At 29.4% G+C, this 14,476-nt stretch overlaps 1 protein-coding gene across 10 annotated transcripts in view; it reads left to right on the top strand.

Annotated features, from left to right (window-relative positions):
• Nucleotides 1-14,136, top strand: part of LOC143072486 (rho GTPase-activating protein 45-like) — a 60,764-nt gene extending 46,628 nt beyond the window's left edge. For 2 of the 10 annotated variants that reach the window (XM_076247432.1, XM_076247425.1), the window contains 4 exons: nucleotides 216-282; nucleotides 1,718-1,790; nucleotides 3,562-3,657; nucleotides 9,075-14,136. In XM_076247432.1, coding sequence (XP_076103547.1) covers nucleotides 216-282; nucleotides 1,718-1,790; nucleotides 3,562-3,657; nucleotides 9,075-10,705 — 1,867 coding nt within the window. In that variant the 3' untranslated portion in view covers nucleotides 10,706-14,136. Of the gene's footprint in view, nucleotides 1-215; nucleotides 283-1,717; nucleotides 1,791-3,561; nucleotides 3,658-4,980; nucleotides 5,032-6,508; nucleotides 6,539-7,432; nucleotides 7,454-9,074 lie in introns of those variants that run through there. The other 8 variants (XM_076247446.1, XM_076247462.1, XM_076247455.1 and 5 more) reach the window with 8 other exon arrangements.
• The last annotated feature ends 340 nt before the right edge of the window (nucleotides 14,137-14,476 follow it).

Here is a 14,476-nt window from a genome sequence, read left to right as displayed (position 1 = left end):
GCCTCAAAATAGCACAGTAGTTTTAAGTGGCAGTAAACACCAATCAATCAATTAAAGACTATATTTGTTATAACCAAATATCTGAAAAAGTATTTGAATTGAAGTTCGGAGAACTTTAAAATTGTCATTCACCCCTTGTTACATATTTTTGAAAAAACAATATATTTATGATTGCTATTTAGAGTTTTCTTTTAAAATTAATATTTTCTTTTCAGCTTATCTGCAGAGAAAACAGTAGATCAGTTAGTGCAGGGAGACAATGATAATTCTGTGCAATCGAAGGTCAGTATAAAGTTCAAGGTCAAATGAAGATGAAACCAAATGCTATCTTTACTAAATCATTGTTTGGATCATAGAGACACACAAGAAGTTAAGGACTTCAAATTTGATTGTATAAGAAAACTTTATTTGCTTTTATCTTAAGCTGTAAGATATTGGGATAAATCTAACAAAATCAAATGTAGTCCAAGATTTATAATTTTCAAAATGGAAAGATTTGCTTTTATATTCCTGCAATAAGTTTAAACTTGCCTTATTCTGTTTTATTTTTTATTTTGAAAGCTTTTATTACTTTAATTTTTAAGTAAATTTCGATTCGAAAAAGTATGCCAATTTTAAAATGAATCAATTTAAAAATCTTAAGCAAAGTGTTCATGTTGGACATGTTATTGTAAGGAATATGATATTAGGAAGCATTTTTAAGGGCTACCAATGCTAAAGTCTCTATTATGATGATGCACACACATATGATTATGACATTAAACAGGCAACAATCAATCACAAATAGCTAGTAAAGATGGCATTTAGTTTCTTTTTGATACAGTTGATCTATATTTAAATCAATCATTGAATACATTACGATCAAAATGTTCCAGATGTTTGAAGGAAGTTATCATGATCATTGCTTCAGATATTTACAATGAAAGGGAATAACAAAATACACTGCTTTTGTTGACTTTCATCATTCTGTTATTTCCTGACATTTTTTCACTCTGAATTTTTTTTAGTAATTTCCTTGCTTATAACTAACTATCATTTGTTTACTATCTTGTGACTTTTCTACAATATAAATGTGTTCATAACCTATACAAAAAATTTTAAAAAGGCAACTGACACTGGGTGTTTCTGAAAATCGAGATATCACATTAAATGTGATATATCCATGTATTGGTAATGGTATTGTCTCTGAATCAATAAAAAAATTATGTTGCATTTACTGTTTGCAAGTTTTTGGTTCAAGCTTATTGAATGAGTTTTGTTGTTATTATTAACTAAAATCGTCATCCTTTTCATTTACAAGATATTTTATTTATATTTGAGCATGCCTTTTACAAAAATGTCTTAAATTGACCATAATTTTGTTTAACAAAATGAATGTTAGTGAAATCTGTAAATTTTGTTTATAACGTTGTATTTTGACTAATAAGAGTTTTGTATTCAATTAAGATTTGTATTTTATTTTACTTTTATAGTGTAAACTAAAATAACATGTTTTATACATTTTATTTTATTATTTGGAATTATGAAAAATACAGTTTAACCTTAAAGACGAAACTTTTAACCTACTGGTTTGATCTATGTGAATTACTAATACATATTTCTGAAAGGTTTTACCATACCTGTTTGTACTAATAAGTACTAATATGTGCTTAATTTTATTTTAGTAGTTGGTAATTGCAAACAAAAGTTTTTTACCGATAAGTATATATGATTTCAGACATCCGACGCAGATTTTGTATTACCAGGGAGCGCTCATTGTAATAAAAAAGAAATTGTGCCTTTATCAGATGGTAATATCATGTGTTGTGTAATAAATCTTGTCTTGTAATAGGCTAGCCTTTTTCTCTGCCACAACTAACAGTCTTGTAGCACAAGTGACACTTTTGACTTTTTATATAGAAGGTATTTTATAAGAGATTTAATGCACTTTTAATTTGCGCATTTTTAATTATTAAGTAGTTAGGCATTTGAGTAGAAATAGGGTACCAGATGATTTTAAAATAGTGCATTCCAGACTGGCAATAACATTAACTTTTAATGAATCTATGTATTGAAAACACTGTTTCCTTTAAAACTGAACATTTTAAAAGCCTTCTGTACAACCTCGGACTAATACAATATTTTGGTCCCAGAGTATAACAGAAGATTTTGTTTTGAAATTCTGTTATTCTGTAATACTGGGGATTCAGTTATTTTTATGGGTACCAATGTTTTGTATATTGAGGAAAACTTGCATTTTTATGGATATTTGGTTATGTATTTTTTCAATGTATGCATACATACTTATAGAAAATTCGTAGTTAATGGAAGATTTGAATTCATGGCTCCCCTGTTCCCAAAGAATCAACAATCAATAATATCTAATGAATAAAAGTGAATCCACTGTACATACACGCAAATAAGAGATTTGTATAGGAAGACAAGAATATAGGATGTGTTTATAAACAATCGTTTACCGTATAAAGTAAAATATGTTTTAAAATATGTAAATAATCATAATATAATATTACAATTTATAAAATTCTGATAACATCTAAGTTTGAAAATTTGAAATGGATTAAACAAGGGTATCTCTTTCATAGTCTATACATCTGGTCATAGCAGATGAAAGTCGGAGGATACTTTCTGGCTTTGCATAAAATTGTTATAAGCAATCCCCTTATATTGATTTATTTAAACGTATCACCTAAACATAACACTTATCAGGTTTTATTTGAGAAATCCTTTATAAGAGCACCTACATATGCATGCATGATCTAAATATTCATTGTGTGTAATTGTGTATATTGTTTACTGTGCACATTGTATCTGAGTGTTTTTGATGCATAAATAATTATTTTTGGTGTTTGGACTCCTAATTAATATTCACATATGTAGTATCCTGGATTTGCATGTTACTGTTAAAAAGAAGATGCTACACATCGGATGTTTTTAAGTTTGACAAAAGTTGACTTTTTTTCTGAAAGAGTATCCATCTGATTATAAGTGTAATGAAAACAAACAAAAAATAAAGTACACAATTACGCCAGATATTTTAAGTTCACTGTTTTCATCAACCAAGTTTAATAAACAGAACTTTTCATTCTGTGTGTAGCATTTTTCATCTTTTTTGTTTGTAAATGTGTGTGCCTTAGACATTATTTATACAGAATATATAAACTTTTTCTGTCACCTTGATTCTCTTTGTATGTGGTATTTCAACATAATGTATTACAACATTTCAATTTTATATACCAATGTAACAGTTACTTTCATCTTGAATGAAATAATATTGAAAACTGTTTTAATAATTTCTTAAAGTAATAGATTCTTTTTTGCATGAGTATTTTAATACTTGTCTAAACTATCTGGGTATGATCAGATTTTTCAAATAACATTCATAATCAATTTTACTCTTTTTGTCATGAGAACATTTGCAAATAATTTACATGTCTTTTTTTATAAATATTCATAATGTAAATTTTTAAAACTGCATATGCAGGATTTATGAATATTCATAATGTAAATTTCTAAAATCTGGTCATGCTATATAGTTATGAATGCATTTTACTACTGACACAGGGGAAGAAAATGGAGAAATAGATTCTGATGGGGAACTGCCTGATACAATGTTACCTGATGACTCACAGCATGCCTTACATTCCAATGCATTTAAAGGTATGCAGCCATCTTGTGTGTTATGATAAACTCCATTATAATATGTAACACTGTTTAACAATTTCTTAAAGTAATAGATACTTTTATGCATGAGTATTTAAATATTTCAACACTTCTTTTGTTGTTGCATACTGTGGATTCATTAATATTTGTAGAGTATCAATTTTTTTGAGTGTTGGTTAACTGAAAATTTAATAAATGTTACAGACGTACAAGTTTGCTAAAAGCTTTATGCTACAAGCAGCACTCAAATTCATAAATCAAGTCTCAACGAATATACAATAGCTCCTCTGACCAGGAAATTTGGTACCTATGAAAATGACTTACCCGGTAATCCATTGTACTCTGTTTTATGTATTTGATAAAACTTTTAACTGGGTATAAACAAGAACTGTTACATGTCGCATGGAGTTCATTTTCTTTATCCTTTAAAAAAAAAGAATTTTAGTTACTAAAAATAGATTTATATTTTTTTAATAAGTTTATTCTGAAAATATATTTTCTGCCTCGTCATTTGTATTTGTTATCATAAAAAGGTTGGAGGTGTGGGGTTACTGGCCTGGACTATTTTGCAACATTGTTTCCTATTGGTTAAATCTCATTTATAAACCTGTCCTTTGACAGAATAAAACAGTACCAATTAATCTATTATGTCCCCAAAAGTCACTTATCCTTGGATATCATAGCGAGACCTGCTTTTGATACTTCTATACTAAACAGTGAATAGGAATTATTAAAGATATGTTTACCTGGCCACAAAACGTTTTGAAATCCCACAGGTTCATATGAGAGGCTTTCATAAACAGCATAAAGTGTCTACTTTATCCATAATTGTCATGCAATGAAAAAAAAAGATAACATTGTGTTAGTTTTGAATATAATGAGGCTCATATAATGGCACACACAGTCTCTTGAAACATTAATGTGATATGTTATGACTTTTGTACAAATATTGTGTTATAAGTACGATGTAGTTTTGTTATTGTATGTTAATCAGATTTAGATGTAATGCACTTGTGTGACAATTTGCCATGGCTGCTATTGTTTTAAGATAATTTATCAGTTTGATATTTTTTCATTTGCTTCTTATTTCAATCATATTAACATGATAAATGACTGTTTAAAGTCATATGAAACGAGTGAGTGGTGAAAAATCTTTTTTTTTTAATTTGAGGTTTCTTATGACTTTAAAATTAGGTCATTTCTTTTATCTGAACAAAAAATACACTATGTTGAACATCTGATTTCTTTGAAAATAGAAAATTACATTGTATGAATAAAAATCAGACAGCAAATGAATTAATTATGACTAACTTTCAACAGGATCAGATCCGGATATAATATACACCGTTATGGCTGACGTGTGATTAACAGGTAGAGAAATAAGTACAACTAATTTTAGTGGCTACTTTATCATTAATGTTCAGTTTCTCAACGCTTTGCATATTCAGTTTCAGTAGAGAACAAAATCAGTTGAATTACCAAAATCATTGAGTATAACATCGTGATAAAGAAGCCACTTGGTCACTGCACTTATTCTGCATTTTTCTATGGCCACTCAAATGTATTCACTACATAGTTGTATAAATCTGCTATCTTCCAACTGTATTTGTTTAGATTGACAATTTAAGAGTCAAAAGATATACTAGAATTTGATAAGAATTAATTTTCAGTTGAAGTTAGCAGATTATTTACTTTATAACATGATTCCCATTAACCTATACTGTAAATTCAAAAATTATTGTGTGCATTTATTATTGCTATTTTTTAAGAATGGCCAAAAATGGGAGTTTTAATGATAGTGATCAGATTTGTTTATCAGATATCAGAATGCAAGTAATTATTTTGATCATCACCCAATCACATTAATTGCATTGGTAAATACCTCAGAATGATTTCTGGATTTACAGTATATTGACTTTGGGTAAACCTTTACTTAGGATAAACCTAGATGTTAACTTTGGATAAGCTTATATATTAAACTTTGGGTAAACCTAGATATTAGCTTTGGATAAGCTTATATATTAAACTTTGGGAAAACATTTATAACTTTAGTTAAACCTATAAATTAAACTTTGGGTACCCGGTAAACCTTAATATATTAACTTTCGGTAAACCTATATATTGACTTTGGGTAACCTATATATTAACTGGATAAAACTATATTTTAACCTTTGGGTCAGTATTTGCCAATAAGTAAAAATTCTCTCTCTATTCTGTCGCTATATTTATAAATATGCATGATTGTATTTCACTTGTTATATTACATTGTGAAAAACTTTTCTTTTTCCTTGAATACAATATAGTTACGCGAAGTATATGTTTGAAATTCATGAAGTTCTTATCTCATTTTGGAAATTTGTAGAAGAGAAAGATTTAAAGGGCAAGAAATATGTTTGTGAATATTTTTTCATTGAATTGCATGTACATGTTACACACACACAGTCTCGTGAGACATAGACATTATGTTGTATGTTTTAAATTCGTTAAAAAAATGTACATCAAGCTTTAGTACAGCAGAAAAAAATCAACTTTATAATTAAAACTTGTTTTTGTATGTAGCATATATCTGGTTACAGTAATATTTATTTGTGTGTTGTATGTTTTCTTTCTTTTTGTTTGTGTTATGTCTGCACAATGATAATTGACATTTTGGGTTTTGAATTAATTGTTATGAATTAATAACCAGTATTGTGTTAACATGTACTTTAGGTTACTAACAGTTGTGGTTTCTTGTTGCCTTGAACTTTTTTGAGTTTAGCATTATTCATTTACTAGTAGATAATTTGTGATTTGCTCTTTATTAGTCTAAGCATTATAGTACTGATATGGCATCTTGTCTTCTTTACAGTTCAACTAGAGTATTATGGGTACTTATAGTGTAAGTTTCAACCTACCCTCCTCCATATACACCCTCACTATAGTTCCTTTTCATGTAAGCTCGGTTCCTTATATGTTTACTAAATTTATTATTAAAATCTTTTGCAAATTATACAAGTTAAAAAAAAAAAAAAAAAAATCAACTACACAATAGTATTTTTGCACATTTTTGATTTTGGCGTGGGAGGATTTCAAATCTGGCCTGGAAAGGAACTATTTGTTTGTAGCACAGCTTTTGTATTGGAGTACAGTGAAATAAATGAAAGCTGATGATATGTGTAACCCTTATATACTCTCTGGTTTGGAATTTTTTAGGGAGGGAGGATTTATAACTTTAAATTTATTAAACAATTTAGCCTCAGATAATAAAAAAATCTGCCAACTAACTTTAAAAGTAGTTTTCTGGGTTGAGAACATCTTTTTGGCAGTCATGGATCACCAAATTGAAGTACTAGTAATTTTTTTACAAATACAAATGTATTCAAAGTCTGAATTGATGAATATATTAATGCTACCACATTTTAGTAAATGCCAGCTTATATTGTTTGTAAACTAGACATTCCAGTGTTTTGGGTTTTAGATATCATCTGATTTGTATTTCTAATGGTTATATAGTTTGGGTTAGGTATAAAAATATGGAAATTTATTTTAAATGCAGTCACTGAACCTTTAACATACAACCAGGTATTTTTATTACACAAAGTTCAGTGTTTGAAAGAAGTAACACTGATTTAGTTTAGTTGCATGTTTTAAGCACAGTGAATTAACAAAGTATAGATCTGTTATACTCTTGAATCCACACTTTAAACTATTAGTACATGTTCCTGTAGTATTGTTAAAGATTGAGTGACTGTCATATTCTGGTTATATAACTGACAGTAAGTTATAATTACAGGTAAGCTGCCCAGGTGATGGGACAGGTAAACTAATGCATGGTGTGTTAATTGTTGTTATCTGGTCAGTTGTTGGTTAAACATTCATAAAACATTCAAAGTCGGAATAACCTATAACATGGTCTATATAGATCTAATTATAATAATAACATGTTATTTGATTAAACAATACAATACACATGTTTTTATTTGAGAAAATGTTCTAAAAGGTAAATTAGCCATTAATTTTGATTTGCCAATATAGAACGAACCTATTTCATTAAAAGTGACAGTATGCATCAAACTTAAGTCTCTCAAAGAAGAAAATTGTTTGTTTTCATAAGTATCTCAAAACTTTTTTTTCAACAATGAAAATTGGGAATGTGTCAAAGAGACAACAACCTGATCAACAAAAAGCAGAAAACAGCTGAAGACCACCAATGGGTCTTCAACACAGCAAGAAAATCCCACACCCGGATGCTTGAATGACTACTTATATTGCAAATAAGAAGTAAAATACTGAAGTCTTTCATTATCCTTAATAAAAAGGCAAGTTATTTAGAACTCATTACATGTCTAATATTGATTGGAAAAATACTTATATTTGAGTCACCTAATACATATATTTCAACTTTTAAATTTGTTCATAAACCATGCTTTATTCACTAGAATGGGTTTGACTGCACTTGAATATATATCGAGTGATCTCAGATGAAATAAGTGGTAGTTGGATATATACATATATATTATATAATATAATATATATTTAAAGTCTGTATTTACCCTCAACCACTCACAAGGTCCTCAGCTACTAACCTCGGTTGATATGTATAATGATATCCTGGATGTTATAGGAGATGATGAGTAATAATATTCTGTTTAGTGAATGTTTCCAACAGCTGTTTTAATACTATTTCAGATAATTGTTGTATATATATGAACCTCTACATGCAATTAAATTTTGTTTTACCATTATTTATTGAATTTTTTTTGTTTATTGTAATTTTGAATGTGACTTTGGTAGGATGATGTGTCTACTCAATTACACAAACAAGTAAACAAAATACTAGAGGATTTTTTTTAAACTCTATACAGTATACTTAATTGTAGATTATAATTTAAGCATTTGTTTCTATAAAGATTGATTGCTCAAAGATTGATTGTTTGAATAGGTGACATTTGACATTGCAACCTTTATAATTAAAGCTACACATTTAATTTTATAACATTATTCAAAGCTTGTCCATTTACAGGTTTTTTTAATGTTGTAACTTGATGGTTGCATGACTTGATATTATTCTTTATTCAGTTCATCATACCCAACAATTTTCACCCTGGCATACTTATTTTCTTTACTAAATTTTATATTCCAATTTAACCTGTTAATTTTGTTTGTACTGAGCTTTTGATTCCAATGAATTAGTATGGTATATATGTTGTTACATGCTTATGTAACAATCATCTTAAGCGAGTTAATCTTACAGTATAAGCAAAACTTCCTTACTTGCATTTTTCCTTTATTCTTGTTTTGCATTTTAACTTTCAAATTTTTAAGTTGTGCTTCCTTTCTTCTTTGTTGCATAAGAACTAAAAAATATTGTAGACATTTTTATTAAGAAGAGATTTCTATAAGAAAATTAAATGTATTTTTTTGCTTATTTTCAGGAGAAAGTAGTATGGTATTGAATAGCAATCATGGACATCATTTTGTTAGACCGCCTGAAATCGTTAAACGTTCCCCACCTCAACAACTCAAGATACAGCCTGCCACCATACAACCATTAACATTGGAAAAGAAGAAAATAAATCTTCCAACAATTACAGTTATAGAAAGTAGTCCTATCAGAGAGTACCCACCACAACACAACTTTGCAGCCACACTTGCCCAAACAACAACGCAATCCAATCCTACTCATGCCTTGTCAGAAAGCCATCCATTGCCAATGGCCTCTCATGATTCACCAATGATATCCAACTCTGAAACTCCGACTATCCAGGCATTGATAAAAGCAACTAAAGCTACATTCTCTAAAGAACAGTTCAAATCTCAACCCTCATTAACTGGGCAAACAGATACAGATACATTACCCATGGAAAAGCAGGTTATTTTACCACAGGTTGATGTTGAAAAAACTGACGATGAAGACTCAAATAATAATGCTCCCACAAAGCCAAAACCTTCAGACTTACCTCCCTTGAACACATTGACAATCACTTGTCCTTCATCACCACTGCTTCAACGACATGCTTTAATGCAAGCTCAGAAAGAGGCTGGGAATATATCGCCTCCTGTCCTTCGTAGAAATACATCCTCGAAACGATCACCACCTTTATTTAGAACTTCCCTGACTGACATTGGGAATAAGTCGAGAGATGCAGACGGCCATATGGGTAGTTTATCTCCAAAGATGTCACGAAGATTCTCAGGACAGGGAGGTTCTTTGTCTGGTTTATGGACAAGATCTTCTTCCTCACTAGATAGTAAAGAAGGGAGTATTTCTCCTCTTCTCTCTGTTCATACGAATACATCAGATAAAACAGATGAAACTGCAAGCGCTGATATGGAAATAGACGAAAAGAATACACTAGATTTGGATATGACAGTAAGATCAGGTATGTTTGATACCATGAATGTGAAAAAAACAGAAATGAAAAAAAATGTGACCTTTTCTTTAGATTTAGATACACAGTCATTATCATCCGATATTTCTACTAAAGATGAGGATGATATTCATATTGATATGTCCATACAGTCAGCTGTACCTACTGTCAGAACTAAGTCTGCTCAAAACAAAGCAGAGCAATCAAAGCCTGTAGTGAAAGAACGTAAAAAGAAAGGCCCATTAGGTATAGTAATGGGCAAAGCTGCAATAGCTGCGAGGGCAGTAAGTAGTGGTGCTCATCGATCATTAAGCTCTCCTTCTGTCTCGTCTAGTCCCAAACAGCCTGTTACATCTACTAAATCTGACACAAAACCTGAACGTAAACTTTCTCATAGTCAGTGTGTGATGGGGACAAGTGCAGCACATAGCAATAGGACCGGGCATATTTCTTGTGCAACATGTGGAAGGCGGAGAGCTGCTTCACAGAGTATTGTAGCTTCAGAACCACCTACGAAACAACAGGCAAAAGGAAAACAAGCACCTGTTAGGAAAATATCGACTGAATCGTATCCACGTAAAACTACAGATACAACTACTTTATCTAAATCTGCTAGTACTCGTGAGTCATCTGATAAAAGTGGACAGAAGGCAAGTAAGAAGTCTAAGACAGAAAGAAGACCTTTCTTTGTTTAAGGATTTTTATTTTGTTTTGTTTGTAAGGCAATTCTTTACTTTCTTTTCATATAAAGGACCTTGTAAACCTTAGCTGTAAGGTTGGTTGCTTACTGGTAAGCCTTATTTAAAAAATGCAATAATCTCTTTTTTTCTATGGATTTTGTTTTAGTTAGTTTATTATGATTTAAAGGACCAAATTATGTGGCAATTTTCATTTAATGTGTTGTGAAGACAATGAATGTTTTGGTTTCTTTTGAACAAACCATATGATAAAACCATTTGACAAGTCCATTTTATTTTAACCTAAGTTTCATGATTTGACACAAAAGTGTTTTGGTCATATTATGCATTTAAGAAAAACTTGTTGGTGCGTATTTATGTTTGTTTGTTTTTCCCTGCCCTTGACATTTGTGCAATATATATGTTAATTTCCAGCAATAATATCATTGTTGTTATATACAGAAAGTGTACATTTATACAGAAAGTGTACATAGTTATTATGAAATATTTATTATAAGGATGTATCATAAATGTATATAGTAGGTTTTAGTAAATTAGTAGATAAGGTCAAATTAAAAGGTTTGACATGTATTATAATATAGTAACAAAAATCAGTATTGATATATTTAGCCTCAAATCGATCATAATTTTGCAGTATGAGGCAGTGTCTTTTTAATTTCCCTCGACAATGTTTTGAAATTTAAATTAAACCTTTTTTTATGAGTGCAAGAAGATTTCATTTAGACTTTAAAATTCAAAATCACACGTCAAGTTCACTCCATCTCCTCATGTTAAATCACATAAATAAAGGCATTTTAAGGAACACTTGTCTAATTACAAAATTTGAGAAGTGTATTCAGAGCTTTTATCTTTTAAAGAATTCCAATATTACTTGAAAAAGGCATGAAAAAAAAGCTTTTGAAATATTTCATAAATGTTACAAACTCATGTTTGCATTTTTTTTAAACACACATTCTTCAGCATTTTTTTTCTAGATACATGTATTTAGTATTTTATATATACAGGTTGCATTATAATAAACCATTCATTTAGTTGGGTGGGTAGGGTAACTGGAACCTCACATCTATTTTTATTTGGCCCAAGAGGAAAAAAAATATTTGAGGAATGTCTGTAATATTTTTTCTGTCTATGAAGAAATAACATAAAAAATGTGGTGCACACTGAATAATGCATGTAGCGGGTTATTAACAGTGTGCACCACATTTTTTATGTTATTTCGAATAGACTGACAAAGTATTACAGTTATTTCTTATAATTTAATTCTAAATTCCATTTCAAACCAGAGTAAATCGTGAAAAAAACGTTATGGTCACATGACAAAATTATGTCTATGGGCTGATAAACAAAACGATGTCAGCCAATCAGAAGACATGTTACATCCAAAATTAAATTATTATGAATTATTCAGAATAAAGAAAACATAAATCAAACAACTGTTTTCATGGTTATAGTTTAATTGTTTTCTCAGTTATGAATTGAACAGTATAAACATATATAACATAAAGGAACTATAGCATCGCTGCGACGCAACAAAGGACAATCAAAAAATACAGTTTGTTTTTTTACGCCAAATGTGATGCTATCCAAAATTTCTGGGGAGAACACTGGAATTATTTAGGTTCTGTTTTTCCATTTTTTATTGAAATATTTTTCTGTAGAGATCTGCCACATGATGTGTATGTTTATCTTTATTTTATATCTGAGATATTGCACATGATTTCATACATTTAGGTTTTTTGAGGTAATGTTTTAAAATTTTATATAATCTGGCCCCAAATTGTACTTTCTCTTTTTGTTTAAATATGATCTATGATGATGATTTTTTTGGTATTCAGGTCAGGGGGTAAGCTTGTAAATACCTGAATTACATTGGTAAACTTGCGTTAAGTAATCAATCTAATCATAATAATATAACTGTCCTTTGTTTAAGTTCTGATGCCTAATATGCAATTAATGAATATACTGTACAAGATTTATGACTAGAATTCTGTATAATATATGATTGTGATAGCTTTAAGTGACATTACGTAGATTTTATTTATATATCTAGTCACTCTTCCTCAGGTTATATGTATTTCTCTGTTCTTGTAGATCTGTTGTCTATTTACAGTGACTTTTTACTATGTTTTGTTATAAGATCTGATACATTTAAAGAATTCCTCAGTTTCTAATGACATATTTACTCATTCTTGTCATGTTTTGTAAATTTGTTTTGTTCTTAAAATTTGTCAAGTGTTGATATATTTGTTCAAAATACACAGATAATGATCAGTTTATCAGTTTTCAGAAAATTTGTGATCATCAGATATCACCCCCAACATATTACATGTAACAATGATTTTTTCATACTTCAAGTTAATGTGTTTCTGGTTTCAGAAAGGGTTGTAAATATCCTCTAGTAGTATAACATTTATAGAACTAATTAATTATATGCTATTAAAAAGTTAAGAATTCTTTTCCCAAAAAAGCTATTTTGATTGCTTTGCTTGCATCATATTTCAAAATATTTTTCAGTGAGATAAAACATTGAATAACAAGTGCCATGGGGTTTTGTAATTTTAGAACTCTGTCAATAATATCTTCTTATATGAATCAGTCATTCAAACATCATTAAGTATGTTCATAATTACTTTTCCTATAAAATAAATTGCACATATAATGGTTTCTATTTTGCTAATATAAATTAATAGTACAAAATTTTGATTTCGCTAAAAGACAATCATCTTCTAAACTGTGTAATGACTAAATTAAAGATTTCTTTTGTCATCAAGTAGTATTAGATAATGTGCCATAAATTATATCATAGAATATTTATAGAATTACTTATTGGCCATATTTGATTTTGTAATGGATGATAGATTTAAAACAATTATATATGGATTTTTGGTAAAACTTATTAAAAACAATACTTTCGATTCATTATAATTCATTAGATACCAATTTACGTGGATTTTGTGGGTATATAAGAAGCATGAAATTAAATCTTAAATAAAGACAAGTTTCATATACGCTCGTATGCAGATTTTGGCAAACCTGAAAATTAAATATCCACGAGCATGTAAGTTGTCCTTAATCCAGGGAAATTGGTACTTACGAAAATGTTAATGAAACCACAGTATTAGTCATAATTTACTGGGTTTAAGTAGAAAATCCTAAAATATTTATTTATCGCTGAAACATAGTTCCCCAGGTTGTATTACTGCTTTGCTTTAAAGGTTGTCTGGGAATTAATAGGTTGTAAATCAGAAAACTAGTAGGTTGACCATTGTATCCCTTCTATGTTTAATGTGATGTGTATGTTATTTCTCAGAATGTCATAATATATGTAGTTTTATATACTCAAAACAATTTACAACTATAACAATGTTTAGATAACTGTATGTCAGAATTTGTTTTGATTTTACAGTCCAAATAAATGAATAATCGTATACTTTTTTTGTCATCTAGTCAAGACTTTGATTATATTCTTCCCTTGGCATTATAAACAAACCAAATACTTATATATCTTTTCCCTGTTTAACTAAAATTTTTGTATGAAGGTTATTCACCTTTTTAACTGGTAATTTTCACCTGAACCTGATATCATCACACTCGAGTCAGGGTGAGAATAAAAATAAAGAAATTTGGTATGATTGATAATTCGACCATTTTCGACAAGAAACCAACGAATGAGGATTTAACAAATTACATGAAAACTAACATCCTTCAACAATGAGTAAAACTCATTCCAGAAATAAAGCTATTAAATAACAAAATGTGAAACAATTC

This window comes from Mytilus galloprovincialis, chromosome 1 (assembly GCF_965363235.1).
Source record: "Mytilus galloprovincialis chromosome 1, xbMytGall1.hap1.1, whole genome shotgun sequence".
NCBI classification, from domain to species: Eukaryota; Metazoa; Mollusca; class Bivalvia; order Mytilida; family Mytilidae; genus Mytilus; species Mytilus galloprovincialis.
Note: the sequence above shows the minus strand (reverse complement) of the source record. Positions and strands in the feature narration are given on the sequence as shown.